Source organism: Mastacembelus armatus, chromosome 14, assembly GCF_900324485.2.
Source record: "Mastacembelus armatus chromosome 14, fMasArm1.2, whole genome shotgun sequence".
In the NCBI taxonomy this organism is placed as follows: Eukaryota; Metazoa; Chordata; class Actinopteri; order Synbranchiformes; family Mastacembelidae; genus Mastacembelus; species Mastacembelus armatus.
The window spans coordinates 11,866,326-11,882,709 of NC_046646.1; the positions used below are offsets into that span (position 1 = coordinate 11,866,326).

Here is a 16,384-nt window from a genome sequence, read left to right on the forward strand (position 1 = left end):
ACATTTCTTCATCTTCCATACACAGTACATATCAAAGAATGTTCCTGCAACTGAACGAGTCATACGGCCTGCAACAGAGGGATCGTTCCCTGCCAGCCATGCCTCTTCCAGATCTCACAACTCTTCCACACGAGCCCATTCATCAACAAACAGGTAAGGATGCAACATGTGTTCCATGTACTGTAACTTTGTAACTGTAACATCTGGTTAATTGATAATTCCCCTGCCTCTGGGAAACAGGTCCAGTGATTTTCAAGTTTCTATTTGACAAATGGACAGAAACAAGAATGAGCAGCCATGCTGGTTAACACCTTTTTTTTTTTTTTTTTTTTTTTATGTCAGACAAGAGGAACGAACATGGAGCCTGGAGCACTCTGACAGTGTCCTCTCTGACTCTCCGGGAATGATGTCATCATCAGTGGGGACCAGTAAATGCAGCAGTCCTGCGTGCATGGAGGCACGGGCACGGCGCGCTGCACACTGTGGTTACTCTGACCCCCATCGGCCAGGCCTGCAGTACGGGGACTCCTTTGACTCACTGGGAGACTCGCCTCACAGCGACAGGTGGGAAACAGGCCTGTGTGGCTAATATGGCAGTGGGTTTGTTGTGAACATTTTGAGAAGTTTCCTCTCTCTGCTGGTTCTCTCTCAGCCTCGAGAGGCCAGTCAGGGCACTCTGAGAGACTCAGTGGAAACAGACACACAGCAGACATGATGATGAAATACGCTAAGGTAGGCAAGTGTGAGAAACAGTATTTATTTTAATGGGAAGTCTGTGCATACAGCTACTGTACTTATTCCCTAGCAGGGCAGTTCGAAGTTCAGTGGATAAGTGAATAAGTTCATTATAAATAGGTTCTATATGACCTTGAACACTTCTGTAACCTTATTGCTACCAGCATCTGTTTTAACATTCATCTTTCTGAGACATTTTAAAGTGCAGCGCTTGTATATTTTTTACACTTAATTTGAGTATTCCTGTAGACACACAATGCACAGACACACACACACACTGCCAACTGTAATACTTCACACTGAAGTTCTGAATAAATGTAGCTGCCCCACATTGTGTTTAGCTATTTTGGTGGCCTGATTGTTAGTGTTGAAGCTCTGCACTGAAACTCTCCTGGCTGGAGGGGGTGGGAGTGTCTGAGATCTGCCTTGGGGTTCTGCCTTCTATTCCAGAGTCAATGTGACATTTTGGGAAACACAGATATTAGTTTTATATCTGCATTACAGAGATACTTCTAAGATGTTTTTAGTTTTGCTTTGCACATAGTCTAGGAGCAGGAAGAAACGCTATCTGTAAGTAAGGAAATATACTTTTTATCAACTCCATGGCCTATGTATTTATGCTGCAGCTATTTCAGTACTGAAGGCTCAAAGATATCGATCTTATCAGATGACTCTGGGCAAAATGGCAAACAAGCATGTTTCCCAAAATGTTGAACTGTTCCTTTAACATGGACTATAACTTGACAGTTCAGTTGATTCACTCCAAATAATGTGCTTTCCAGGCCTTCCACATGCTCTCTACTTTAGATGTATTCAATGTCACCCATGGCCTACTTTTGAACTTGCTTTTTAAGTGCCTAAGATACACTCCCTGTTTTGGTATAGGGCCCAGTAGTGACCACCCCCACTCTCCTCAAATCCTAAAATGCCCTCCCTGCTCACTGCTGATTTTGAAATCTAACACAGTTCACAGCTGAACATCCATCATTCACTACATGTGAGCTGGGACAAAATCTTGGGATATGCGAGCATGAGGGAGCCCTATTCTAACATCATGGAGTTTATGTTTAAGCATCAAAACATCAGTTATCTGGCAGTTTTACTATTAGCACGCATATTTTTTTAAGGAAGTGACTAATGGCCTAGGTAGGCAGAGCAAGTATGTCTTTGTTGACGCTGTAATTGAAGACTTTGCTTTGAAGGTCTGAAAAAACATGCTATGTGTTGTGATGCATGAAGATGTTCTGCGTTTTTCTTTTTTATAACTTACTCAACTTGTCTCCTGAATTACTATTAAACACTTCTACAGGGTTGTCATAGGAAGCACTTAATTGTGCACAGCTGACAGCTATGTCAAGCTACATTTATTTAAAAACGTATGCAGTTCAGAAGTATCCACTGGATCTTCGTGCACAGTGAACTCAGAACAACTGCAGTGACTCCTGCCTGTGTGTCTTTTGGTTGGACAAGCTGCATAACATTCAAGCCTATAAAAGGCACAGTTAGGACCAGATGTAAAGTTAATGTAACACATTAATGTTGGAACAAAATTTAAGCTTGGTGATACATGGCTGGCGTTCCTGCAGAATGCATACGTGAAGTGTGAAATATGAAAATCATCACATGTTTATCTTTATACATTTGAGCCAATATGAAAGCAGAGTAGCAAAGCCTTTATTGCTTGCATGTGTTTGTAAAGTATTGTAAAGGAGTAAACACCTCCTAAAAGTGACTACCTGACTCACAAAGTGTATTCACCAGCTACTGGGTGCAGCTAAAGCTCAACTATAATATAAATTACAAGAACTTGAAAAATAAAATTGACTATCGTATGCACAAGATCTCTATATAAATAGTATCCAAAGCAAATAACCAATGTCTACAACAGATAAAAAGCTAACTGGACAAGATGCGTCTTGTTTTTATGTACCTGAGTTACCGTTCTTGTTGAGATATTAATACAACCAGCACAAAGAAACGTGTGCATGAATAGGGCCGTGGCCACTAAGTTGTTATGTAGAGCGATGTTGCATAACTAACATCCCCTCCAGAGTCATCCCAGGTTAAAAAAAAAAAAACACCTCTTCCATGATGACAATAGGTTTTACGTCAGCAGAATCAGTGTGGTGGGAATATCTCAGGTTGGTGTCTCACACGGCCTGTTGGAGTTTCCTAAAGGCAATAATCAGATGCTCCAAAGACTCTAAACCACAATGAATCATTGATATGTAAATGATATGTTGCCTTTCAAAAGTTTCACCTTAATGTTTAGTAGGGTGTTATGACTGTAGAAAATTGTCTAATACCCAATAATAGCCATGAGCTTCTAAGGGTTTTAGAGTTCAAGACATTACTAATTTGGGCAAATACAGTTTGAGTTGGGGGAACAAAATGAATTGGTATCTTCCAGCTTCCGATTGGCTGAACACACCTGATCCAGGTATTCAACAGTGGATAGGGCAGAAATAGTTGGAAAACAACATGGAACATGGGTTGGGCACCCCTGGGGTAAGGTATTGAAGAGAGGTGGGAATATTATGGTATGAATGGCAATCAGCCTCTACACTAGCATGCAACTTAAAATGTTTTTTACTAAATGTGTAAAGTAGGAAAATTAGCTGACTGGGTGATCTTGTTTGGCAAGTTGGTCCAGAGCCTTGGGGTTCTAGAGGACAACTTAATTACAGTCAGTCTTTAACGTGATGGGCAGAAAATACAGCTGACTGCGAACCCTAGGCTGAGGTTTGGTGTAAACTACTTCAGATGCTCATGTGATCATCAAAAAACCAAGGCAAATATCTGTTATATAGAATACTGAATGCCTTACATGTCTATTTAAGTTCAAAGTCAGGAGTAAAAGGAGCCTGTTGAAGAATTTTGAGCACCAATATTAATAGACATAACAATAGCAGTTTCACTTATGCAAACCATATGTGTTCTGTGTTATAAGGGTTAACGCAGGGAGTTGATTCTGGAGTGACTTGGGTTTTTGTATTTTAATCTGAACCTATCTTTCACCCTAACACTAACCAGTTGTCTTATGATGCTTGACCTGACTACCTCTGCCTAGTCCTGAGTCTTGGGATCTAACATTTACCAGATCCAATGATATTAAGGATAACAACAAAACCAAAACAAGAGGTTCCAGGATTGATCCTTGAGGGACATCAGAGGAAGCTTCTGCTAGTATTGAGTTACCAACACATTAGCAACATTTCAGTTGTGCAGAAGGAAGAAAACCAGTCAAAACCAGCAATTCAAGGGTCCTTAATATGAGCATTAACAGTGAACTACATTCTGCGGTGCAGAAGCTTGGTGAGAGTAAAAACACATTTCCAAAAATGTCTGCCTTGATGCTATTAAAGAACCTTCTTTAAAAACATTTGAGATTTTTTTTTTTTAATAAATAATAGTTAATTCAAAGTTGCCCAGTCACTCTGTCCAGTGTTCTACTTACCTTAGTAGCCCTGAGGTAGCTCAATATAAAAATCTATGTAAGTAAAATATTGTTTCCACTTTTCCGTCTCTTTTGTATACTGTAGTTCTCTACTTAACTCTTTCCTTTCCTCCTGCTCTGTATTTACCACAGATATGTGTCAGCCCTGACGACACCAGCCCGCCTCTCGCCAGTGGATTTGCATTACTCATTGCCCCCGCAGGTGCCTACCTTCCAAATCACATCTCCCAATGCCAGCCATGCCATGTCTCTCCCTCCTGCTGTCCACAATCCCTACCCTTTGGAGGATGACCAGCCTCTGCTGTGCCGCTATCAGGTGCCCCTACATGATGCCCAGTGTCAGGAGCCCTACCGGCAGCAGCGCCGTACCTATCTAAATGACAGCAGGGGCAGCCTGCCCTCCAGCCCCTACCGGCTGGCTGAGGACGAAGACTATGAGACCACCCAGGAGTATCTCTCCTCTCGGGAGCAACCAAAGAGAAGTGGGTCCAGTGGAACTGGTAGCCGACGCTGGCGAAGATCCAGACTAAATGGCCACGTGGCCCCACGTGGATATGAGGCATCTCGGGACTATGGGTCTCGAAGCTGCCTAACAGATAGTGAGTCAGAGGACGACGGTGAGAGCACGCCCTTCCTCAGTATGCAGAATATGAATGCTGAGCCCTCTACCATCTACAGGCCGGCGGACAGTCGGACTTCTCGCTCATCAGGGCGGCACAGTGGGCATGGGAACATGCATACGAGACTCACACACTCACGCTCCAAACCGGACAATACACCCCACTAAAGAGTGAAACTGAACCAACAAAAATCAATATAGTATAGACCTGCATCTATAAGAAATATTTTTATTTTATATAACTGACAGATATTCTAAACAAATGAAATATTTATTTTCATTTTAGCAAAAGTTGTCTACTAGTTAACAGCAAAGACTTTTTTATAGGGAAAACTCTATTTATATGTACATTTTGATTTACAGCATAAAAAGATGTGCCAGTTTTTTCACAACGTAAAAAATAGAGTAATATTGTGGTGCCTTTTGCTGTATGCCGATGCCAGAGGGCCAGTGGAGGTTTTTGTAGCCTTTCTTATATATGGACGCCTCATTTTTTATACACAGTTATGTTTTTTTTCCCTCTCTGGTTTCCTGTTTTACTTTCTTTCCAAGTTGCATACTTTGAGGAATTTAGCCCCGCTGGAACATAACCCCTTCCATATCATGCAATATAAACCACTTCGACATAAAGTGTATGTTTACATTAATATGATTCGCCTGTAGGGTTTATGATTTGGGATCTAATAGAACGCCTGATAAATACAATGTAAATCCTTTTTGCCCTCTGACTAATGTCTACCAAGAGAAAGAACGAGCGAATGACAGAAGAGTGTGCTTTGTGTGTGTGCGTGAATGGGTGTGTGTGTGTGTGTGTGTGTGCGCGTGTGTGCGCACGCGTGCGTAAATGCCTGTATGTGTGCGCGTATGCACGGCAGTTTGCTTGCATGTATTTGTGATTGTTAGGTGAATTTCATTGTTTGTTGTGGTAACGTAAAAACTGTGGGTCTACTGGTGTCTCAGCAGAGCTGATAGAAGAGTGTCTCAGAGGTTCACAGAACAGTAGTTTATCAGAACAGTGACCTGCAGTGTAGGTGGACAGGTAAGGCTGCTTCAGGATTTTATGTTATACAGGTCATTGCTCAATGTGTTTACAGCTATTCTGTCCCTGTCCCAACCTGCCCCAGTTAAGTCCCTTTTATTTCTCAGCAGGTTTTCCTCATGTTAGCCTGTTATGAGGCCAGTAAACACTGAGCCTCTTGGCACAGGGTGACCCATGCCATCAAAGGTGGTGACAAAACAAAAGGATTCCATCTGTTTTCCATTCACCTCCACCCCTAATCCCATGCCTCATCATCCTTCTGTGTCCATTCTGTTTTTTGTGGCTCATGTTAAAAGCCACACAGTGTCTCAGGATTTCTACATGCCCCCACCCACCTCATTCACCTTCTTCCTCTTAAGGTCTACCTAAGACTAAGGTTCTCAGATGTTGAGGACCTAAATGTTAACATACAGTCTACCAGTTCCCTGAACACTCACATACAGAGAGAAGGCAAGCCAAGTGGATGCAGCTCCGTGGAGAACAATACAGAACATACTAGTCAATATAAATGAAATAGCTGTGAAACTTTGGAGGATCATGCAAAAATATGCAAACTTTATATTTTGCTGTTTGATTACATCATTTTCTAAGAGATGACTGTAGTGTGTTGTGTGTGAAAAAACTATGTGATGCCTATACAGTAGTGTATAATGAAATAACATGATATAAATGCATATTTACAGTACATGAGTTATTTTTTAAAGCCATTATGCAGCCATCTATCAAGTTGTCAGCCTTTCTTGTTCACATGCTCATGTTCACTGAATATCCAGTGTCCATGAATTATTTTATCACTTGGTTTAGACTGCTCCACCTTATATGCACTCATCCAAGTAATGTCACATAGCTTTCAAATAGTGTCTCCTCCAATAGTACTGTGTACTGCTTTGTCTTGTTAACAGATGTAGTCATTTCAAATTTAGTCCATAAATGATAATAATTCAAAAAGTAAAATATTTAAGCCCTCTGTCCTCCACTGAAGAAAATGCTGATGATATTTCAGGAAATTTCAGTGAGAGACAACAGACGATGATGTTTCATCACTGTTGGTGTGTTTCTACTGATTAAAACAACAACTGGAGGTTGAATTATCAGGTGATTTAAAAATTCTTAAAGATTGATCTGCAATTCTACCTGCTATATGATAAATACACATTGGCACTGATATAGAGAATGGTTTCTGGTCACACCTCACTTGCAGATATTTCATTAAGTTTCTCACCTCTGGGTCTAATTTTGTATGTTTAAAAAATGCAAAAGAAGACAGTGCTCCTCTAGTTTAAATGTGATACTTCCTTCACTTTGCCAGTCCTCTCACCCAATTGAGATGCTACCAGGCACGTCCTGCCAGTCTCTTCTGTTTAATTTTATGACCCTCACCCCACCTGACCCCACCCTCGCTTGAAATGTTTGAACACCTCTCCTCTGCATGTCCTTGTGGTCAAGGTTAGATGGGTGCATGGTAAAAAAGCAGCAGACAATTCTTTCCAGTCAGTGAAAGTGTATTTCATTTAACATTCAGCAATAAAAAAGAACCTTTCCCCATGTCATTCCTGAAATATGCTAGAAAAAAAGAAAAAATGCGAGATTGTCATAGATTGTAAAATAAAATGAAAAATGAATCCACCTGTTCATATGAGAAAATAAATCTTTATTCATATCATTTTATGATGTAGTTATTTCTGCAGAAATATATCTTTTTTCTAGCTCAGCTTAAGGTTGGACTTGCCTGGCATGGTGCATATGATATACAGTGCGTCTCAGGGGTACACACATAAAATGCAATTGAGAAATAAGATCTATTTAATATGGTTATTGGGTTTTTTAATATAACAAAATATTGTTTGATAGTAACTCTGCTCCCTGAACTCATACATTGTAAAAAAAAAAAAAAAAAAACTTCAAAGGAAAGAAATATGAGGCAATCCTCAAATTGAAACCAGTCTTTGCTCAATAACTGTCACTGTATTTAATTTCCTGTTTAATTTAAATCTTGGTTGCTCTCCAGAATTGTTGTCCATTATCGGATGAATGCAATTATGTAGAAGGAACTCCTAACAACTACTTCTTATTAAAGTCCAGTGCATATTTGTAAAATAGTTTTTAATTGCCTGTTAAAGTAAATGACAAATTGACAACTAAGCAATTGAATTAATCATATCAGCCGGAAATGCAACTCAGTTTGTCCAGCAGACCGTTTATTTAGAAATCTTGTCATTCAGTGCAGCTGCTGTAATAGCATGGAGACAACACTAGATGGTGTCGCAGCAGCAAGATTCTTCAGGCATAAAACCAGAAGAGTTCACCTCTTACAAGATTTAAGTTGTATCTAAGTGTACTTCCTCATTTCACAGAAACACACCACAAGGATATATGAGTGGAGTTTATGGAAACAGATTAAGATTGCAGTTTTGAGCACTTTTATAAGTAAGTTACTGAATTAAACATAAGATGGTTAATGTTTTAAATATTAAATTTGCTGTTGTTTTAAAATGTTTATCCAGTGTGGAGAAACATCAAACACGATTTTTCCTTTCACAGTTTGTTTTGGCCCAACCTGGCATTTCTCTGCAGTGAAGATGGCGGGGGTGGAATGACGTCAGAGCCTCAGCTGTCCCTCGAGAAAGTCACATTAAAGAGCAATGAAACAAGAATCAGCAAAAACATAAACTAAAATGGACTGAATTTTGAAATTAAGTTTGCAAAATCTAACACAATAGATTGTCATATAGTCTAACTTAGCGTCATGCACAAACTTACGCCTTCTGAAAAAAAAAAAATAAAAAATAAACAGCTTAAATTCTGCCTGCATATACTCAGTGAGCATATATGGATTCCCATGATTTGGTCTTTTATACCAGGGGATGTCATGAGAACACAAAGGAAACAATACAGAGAAATAAAAATGGCAATAGTACTTTAACCATTTTGACCTTTATAGTTTTTTTGGAGAAAGGTAGGTTTACTCACTGATGTAGCCTATTTAAAAAATGACAGATCAGGCCCAGTCATTGTGTGATGAGACAAACTAATTTTTTTGCTGTTGCTGTTGTATTTCTGGCTCCCATTGGGCGTTGCTGTTTTCACCATATTTAGATTAAATCTATAGATATTTATATTTTTTGCCTTTAACCAAGCAGGATCTTCATGTGAGTTTAGTTTCAATATCTTTGACAGTGATTCAGAATATTTATAAAGGATGTTAGTAAGAAATCATGCTTAAACCATAAGATAAGTAATACATACAAGGCATAATATATTTGTGTTTACAAATGCAGGATTTCATATAAAGTAATAGGAAGTTATAAAAACAGCAGTGAAAGCATAGCATAGTCTGTAACCTGTGATTTTTTTTAAATTCATATATTTGAAATATAAAATATAACTGGTTCAAACTACAGTCCTTAAAGTTCCTGTATAACAAATATTTGATTGTCTGTAGTCATTCAAGCTTTGACATATTTACCTGTCCAAAAATACCATTGCAGCTGCATTTTGTCCAGTAGTTATAAGACACACACACACACACACACCCTCACACACACACACACACACACACACACAAATCTTCAAGGAAATCAAACAACAAAAACAGGCCAGAGAAAAGGCACCAACTCTACTTTCATTAACATGTCAGAACAAACATCAGCAGTACAATACAGATGCCTTCAGGCAGCCTGCTTGAGGAAATTCTCCTGGGTGTCTTGCAAGACAATTGCTTCCTTTGGTGACTTTTTGGAGCTTCTCCCAGATCCTCTGTGTTGAAAATAGAAATGCACATATAGGTAAATCTGTTTTCTTTCTCTCTATATGTACATATAACTCTGGTTTTCTGTGGGTGAACCATTTTGATGGACACTTTCAATTAGTTTGTTTTCTTACTGTACATATGATACCTATTGTGGGCTATTACCGAAATCTAAGTTTTGATTTCAGGACATGCAGAGATACAAGAAGAGGAACACATTGTCCTGGAGTGCGATCCTACCTGTCCTCCACATCCTGTATTGTGTCAGGAAGAGGTGAGCCAAGTGTTTCTGGAAGAAATATCGCTGCCAACCCACTGAGGATCGGAGCTCCCCCGTAGATTAACCCCGGCAGCCAAGGTATGTAATCACCCATGAGGAGAACCATAGGGGCCACCATGGCACCCACACGAGCCATCATGGATACCCAGCCCATGCCATTCTGACTGAAGGAGAAAGTACAATTACTAAATGTCATGAAATGGATTTATTGAGTTGTTTTTTTCAAAAGAAGAATGAACTCTAACCCTGAGATACAATATAGTCAGAGGGTTACTGTTTAACTGAACCTTGATTGTTTGAACACAGCTTAAAAAAAGGACGTCACAACACGCTCCTGTTCAGACCCAGAAGGTAAGAAGGCAAAACCTACTCTCAATAATAAATGCTATGACGACCAAAATGCTACTCTGAACCCGGACGATACAGTGTCTTTCCCAAAACTTTCAAAAGTGGGAATTGATCAAAATGAAGCCACCTGGCATAAACTTGGTGCCAAGCCAGAGCATCACAGAATTAGACAGAAGAATGCTGGCACCCCAGGAGCATATGTAGCATCATCAAACATACAGCTCAGTAACAGGTTCCAATCACTGTCTTATCTAAATTATAATGACCAAGAAATGTCTGCTATGACAAGGAAACAAATACAAAAAGAACAAAACAATAATTTTAAAAATGGGAGCCTTGAAACTAGTCAGAGAGACAGAGACAAAGAATCTGTGCCAAATGTAAAAGGACAGAGATATCCTGCTGCTTGGAGATAACCTCCTCCACTCTCTGAGGCACCAGACTGGGTCTGGACCGTCGTCTGAACAGCTAAAGGCTCCTCTGAAAGAATAGAGGAGTGAAGAAAGCACTCAAACCTCACCAGCAATGGACCCCTTATGAGCCAAGCATCCCCCCTCAACAGCACCTCCATTGGTGGCCCCTCCAAGGCCCTGGCCGCCCCCCCCAACTGCATCCACACCCTCTGCAGACTCGTCATTGTCCATGCCATCCCCAGCTTCACCAATGGGATTTCCAAATCTTTTTGAAAATTTGTTGAAATCAGGAATTAAAATGATGCCACTCACCCCTAACCTGGCAAGGTCACGGGTATCATCATCGACCCAAGTGAATTCATTCCCCCTGCAAACACCACCCCCTTTGCCACTCATGAGCACGACCTCTGTATCTCAATCAATCAAAACTCCACCAGCTTTAACACCTCGGCCAACAACTACACTTGTCTTTCTGCAGACCACCCCAGTTAGACCTGTCATTACAGTCTGGAACATTTCCAAGGGCCTTGAAAATTGCTCTCGTCAAGCCTTTCCTGATGCCACAGTACTGAACAACTACTGGCTCATATCAAACCTGCCGTTTTTAGGCAAAATTCTTGAAAAGGTTGTTACCAACAACTTACTGACTTTCTCCTGCTAAACAACAGTCAGGTTTTAGGCCCCAACACAGCACTAAAGCATCCACAAATCAGGTTAGATATCTAGGGGTAATCATGGACTCAAACTTAAATTTTAACAGCCACAATAAATCAATATCATCATCAGCATTTTACCACCTCAAAACATTGCCAGAATCAAAGGGATCATGTCCAAACCAGACTTGGAGCGACTCATCCATGCATTTATCTCCAGCAGGTTAGATTACTGTAACTGCTCGCAGGGCTCTGAAAACGAGCTGTAAGGCAGCTGCAGTACATTCAGAACGCTGCTGCTCAGGTCCTGACTAGAACCAGGAAGTACAACCACATTACTCCTGTTCTCAGATCTCTGCACTGGCTTCCTGTCTCTCTAGAGAATAGAACATCAGGGACAGGCCTTCTGCTCGTGCCCAGAGTCAGGGCTAAACAGGGAGAAGCAGCTTTTCAGTTTTATGCAGCTAAAACCTGCAATAGTCTTCCTGATGAAGTTAGACAATCCTCATCTCTGCCAATGTTTAAGTCCAAGCTAAAAACTTTTCTTTTTAGCGCAGCATATGACAACTGAAAGTGTTTTATCTGCACTCATTCTCCTTTAATTTCATTTCAAGATCATTTTCTGCTATTTGCTGTTTCTCATTTTGATTTTTGCCTATGTACTTTCAACTTGTCTTTTATTTCTGTAAAGCACTTTGACTTATTCGGTGTATACATTGTGCTATATAAATAAACCTGCTTTGCCTTTGTTTGTTGGTCTCACAACTCAGAAAAAGCTGCCTTCTAGGTATTTTGGTACAGTACACTATCTGGAGTTTCCAGAGAATGATGTGATAAAGACATGTGGTCAGCTGCCAGGAAACATTTTGTCAGTAAGACAGGAGAGCAAATCATGGCCAGACTGAGTCAACTGAAATCAGCATAGTGTGCAAATAACAACTTAGGGAAAACATAAAATAGATATCACAGACTGAATAAACAATCACGAGCCAAAACCTCTCAGATGTTTCCAATACCTTACTGAACCCATATTTTGAAGACTGTTTTGAAAGTAAGATTACTACTTACAAAACAAGATTATGTAATGAAGTGGTCTTTCACAATATAAAAATCTTAAACTTTTATGTTTTCATTGCATCTGGGTAGAAGGTGACTTCTGTTTGACATGTTAATCTTTATCACCAGTCATGAGCATTTGCCATGTGTTACTAACATAACCAGCAGACTAGTAGCTTTCACAGCACACAGCCCTTCTGTGCTGTAGTTTGCAGGGAACTTTTATTTTGATAGATTTTATTAGTTGCTACAAGTGAGTTTTTTCACTTTTATTTTTCCAGGTATGTATTGGAACAGTCTGCATCTTCCAGATTAGTAGTGTGGTCAGCAAAATAGGAGTTGAGAAGTAAGATTTTCTCAGTAGAAACTAGAATAAACTACATGAATTATATGTTTGTTGTTAGAAAAGACTTACCGAATGATGGTTGGATACAGCTCTCCGGAGTAAAGATAACAGCAGTTGAAGGATGCAGCAAGGCAACCTTTACCCATGACAGCCAGACAGGTGCGGACAGTCTGCTTATCTGCACATAATTGAAAGAGGTTGTTGCTGTGGAACAACATTACCATAGCGTAGTGCACACACGCACACAAACACCCTCACACTCAGCCTCTACTTGTATGCATGTGTTTCAACATACCATAAGGTACAAGTAAGTTGATAAAAATTGTGATTCCAGCGATGATGAGAGCACCACACTGTGATGGACGACGTCCAATAAAACTCATAGACACAGTTATGACGATTTTAGCAGGGATGTCAACAGCTCCAAAGATCACTTGGATTAAATAGATATCCACACCAAACTTCTGCAAATCCATAGCAAGGCCATAGTAGGCAAAACTGGTTGATAACCTAAGTTAAAATAGAAACATGCATGGTGTCATTGCAATTTCATAGATTGTGCTTAAAAATCTGTAACTGACTTTTTCTTTAGTTTTTTCTGACAATATTCAAGGAAATGTACCAGACAGCACTGAGACAGACTGTCATAGTCCTCATTGTGGGTGTGCGAAACAGATCCAGGACAGAGTAGGAGCCCTTTGCACAGGACATCTCCTTTATCATGGACTCCTGCAGCATCTATTCATAGAGAGAGAGAGAGTTCTCTTAATTCAAAGTTATTTTATACACAGGTAGATGGTGCTGTAACACAAACAGATTCTTACTTCAATGTTGATTTTTTCTCCCTCTTCTCGGCGTCCGTTAAATTTGGCCACACTTTTGAGGTTCTTGATTGCTTGTTCAGATTTCTTACTCAGGACTAACCATCTTGAAGATTCATGGAACCACCTGCAAGAGATCTTCCTTTATTTATTTGTTGTATAACATCTATATATTTCATTGCCGATTCTTTACAACATTCAGCTTAGTAATTCTAGTTGCAACCCTAAGTTTTCATTGCAGTTCAATACTTGGCATATCTCACCAGGAGTAGAGGAAGAAAACATAAAAGGGCAAAGACACAGCCAGGGTTAACCACCTCCAGTCCCGGATGAAGTAGGCTATTACTGCCAGGATCAACTGTCCCACCGTATAACAGTATCCTGTTAAAGTCCCCACCACAGTCCTCACACGTGTGGGGATCCACTCCACAACTTAAAATGAAATAATCACAGAAGAGGACATGTTTTCTGGGATTTTGTATGATTAGAGCACCATCATTATGCCTCTGTAACTGCATTCACTTAGTTCCAAATACCCAGAATACAATCCTTTAGCCTGGGTTTATTGAGCAATGTTTGATATTTAGGATTTACACTCATTGTTGTCCCATCCAGATCACCAACTTACTGAGAGAGAAGGTGTTGAGTCCCAGACCAGACAAAGCCATCCCACAACCAAACCGGAACAGGCAGAAGAGAGAGAAAGAGGGAGAGAAAGCAGCGCATGTTCCTGACACTGCCATCAGCAGGTTAGAAAACAGCAGGAGGATGCGCCGTCCATATCTGTGAGCCAAGATTTGCAAAGAATGGGGTCAGACACCAGCAAATAAAATTACTTATTTCTTACAATGGGATATAAACAATTACTATTTTGAATTTTGAAGTACATGGAAAAGGTTTATTTTCTATATATAAAAAATGATTACAGTAAAAAGATGCTGCTGACCAGTTACCTTTAATCGTATACAATACACATATAAATGTTACCTATCAGAAAGAGCTCCAAAAACAAAAGCTCCCACAAGCACACCTCCCATGTAGATGGTTTGTCCCATTTGCTTCAAAGAGCGCAGATCACACACCAAATGCCACTTAAAAAAACACAAACACAAATTAACACACATGGCAAGACAACATATACATATTTAAAAATCAATGAAAAATGAATGCTTACATCAGATATGATTGTGGAGCTCATGTCAGTCATGTTATACGACCATCCATCTGTGCATCCCTGCAGGTCAGCATCCCCTGCTTCTTCTCGCTCCCCTGAGCCGGCCGTCCCATTGTTAGCCAGAAGATGCCACTGTGGAGCAACGTAACGCTGGCACTTCTGCGGCTTCCCATTGTGGTCTAGCGGCACCGTGATGAGCAGCGTTTCCTCCGGGCTCAGCTGGAACTGAGAGAGGTTTGTGTGTGCTCTGCAGTAGTGAGGAGGCACAGCAGCCACGAAGTTCTGCAGCAGGTTGTGACTGGCCATCATCAGGACAGGTATGCTTAGGAGGGTCACATGCAGGATCTGGAAGCGCCCTGTGCTTCCCACTTGTTCCAGAAGGTCACCAAAACCCATAATTCTGTACAGCCAGACCTCCACGAGGTGGTTTGATATTAATGGAAATAGGTTCTTTTAAAATACTTGGATGTGCAAAAAAGAATGAGCTGTTTGTTCTACCACCTGTGAAAATGTTGCAGAAAAAAATCATTTGCCAGAGAAAACCCCATGTTATATGCATTTAAATATTAAAGCTTGGGGATCTGAGAGCACCAACGTAACTGGACTAGAGGTAAGAAAAACATACGCAGTATTATCTTTACAGTGATACCATGAACATGCAGGATTTTTAAGCAGTTGAGCAGTAAAACACAGGCAGGAATGTATTTATGAAATGATCCCTAAAGCATTATTAACACATATTTGACAGACTTACCAACTGAATGAGTCTTCTTTGATTACATGAGAGAATGTGGGCTGTAGCACCTTCATTAAAACAATTAACACATAATATTGTCAATTAAAAAACACTAAAAAAGAGTTCCAGAGACAGTACATCAAAAAATCCCCCCTAAAAAGGCCAAAAAACAAGTCAGTCTGGTTGCTGCTGTGTGCTAAAGTAAGTAATCAGCTCTCAAATTCCAAAGGCTTTTCTGAACTTTGGATTATTAGAGGTGCAGTGTAGCCTCTCAAGGTATTTGCAGCTCATTCACTGAACGCTGAGGTAGAATGCTGAGTCCTTGCTGTGCAGCAACAATGTCTGGTTGAAGTGTTTAAATGCAAGTGACCTCTAATTTCCACAGTGCCAATATAACTACGCTCAGTTCTTGCTCCTCTTTGCAATGAGACACGCTCCCTCCCCTTTATTGGTTACTCAATATGAAGGACAGAGTGAGGGTCAACATGAGTGTCTCTGCGTGTGTATTGGTAACTGAGGCTTTCCTAGTTAATTTAATCATCATGGATTTAAAGTAATCAGGATTTAGCCATTTTGAAAAAGAAAATAAAGTAAGAGTTTTGCATTAACTGCAAAAGATGCTATATATTAACTATTTAAATGCACATCGCCCCCATGACCTTTTCTTATCCCCTGTCACCTGTGTGCCATAAAAGAGAATATGGAGTCATGTGGTCACTACGAGACACAGTTGTAAATGTTCTGACAGATTGACACAAGAATTGCGTTTGAAAGACCTACAGCACTGCACAAAGATTTGTGTTTCAATGCAGTGATTTGTATTTCATATTTGTATTGAGTTTGACAAAGTAAAAGTGTAGCTGATATATGAGAGTTTTTTTTTTTTTTGTCAGTTTGTAGCTTGATGATTATTGTTGAGGAATGCGTGTGCTTGTGTAATGATCAGCATGAGGTGTCAT

At 40.1% G+C, this 16,384-nt stretch overlaps 2 protein-coding genes across 6 annotated transcripts in view; one reads left to right on the forward strand and one right to left on the reverse strand.

The window, feature by feature from the left end:
* The window catches only part of nrg2a (neuregulin 2a), a 66,461-nt gene extending 59,926 nt beyond the window's left edge, over positions 1 to 6,535 (forward strand). For all 5 annotated transcript variants that reach the window (XM_026328128.2, XM_026328124.2, XM_026328125.2 and 2 more), the window contains 3 exons: positions 26 to 153; positions 343 to 564; positions 4,325 to 6,535. In XM_026328128.2, coding sequence (XP_026183913.1) covers positions 26 to 153; positions 343 to 564; positions 4,325 to 4,979 — 1,005 coding nt within the window. In that variant the 3' untranslated portion in view covers positions 4,980 to 6,535. The remainder of the gene's footprint in view (positions 1 to 25; positions 154 to 342; positions 565 to 4,324) is intronic.
* Positions 6,536 to 7,494: 959 nt separating this feature from the next.
* On the reverse strand, positions 7,495 to 15,833 carry slc22a6l (solute carrier family 22 member 6, like). The gene is made up of 11 exons (XM_026328130.2): positions 15,444 to 15,833; positions 14,690 to 15,190; positions 14,503 to 14,606; positions 14,144 to 14,298; positions 13,779 to 13,947; positions 13,519 to 13,642; positions 13,317 to 13,432; positions 12,990 to 13,204; positions 12,764 to 12,872; positions 9,839 to 10,042; positions 7,495 to 9,606 (listed from the first exon to the last, which is right to left on the reverse strand). The coding sequence occupies exons 2-11, from the start codon at positions 15,083 to 15,085 to the stop codon at positions 9,519 to 9,521; spliced, it is 1,680 nt and encodes a 559-aa protein (XP_026183915.1). The 5' UTR covers positions 15,086 to 15,190; positions 15,444 to 15,833; the 3' UTR covers positions 7,495 to 9,518.
* Positions 15,834 to 16,384: the final 551 nt, after the last annotated feature.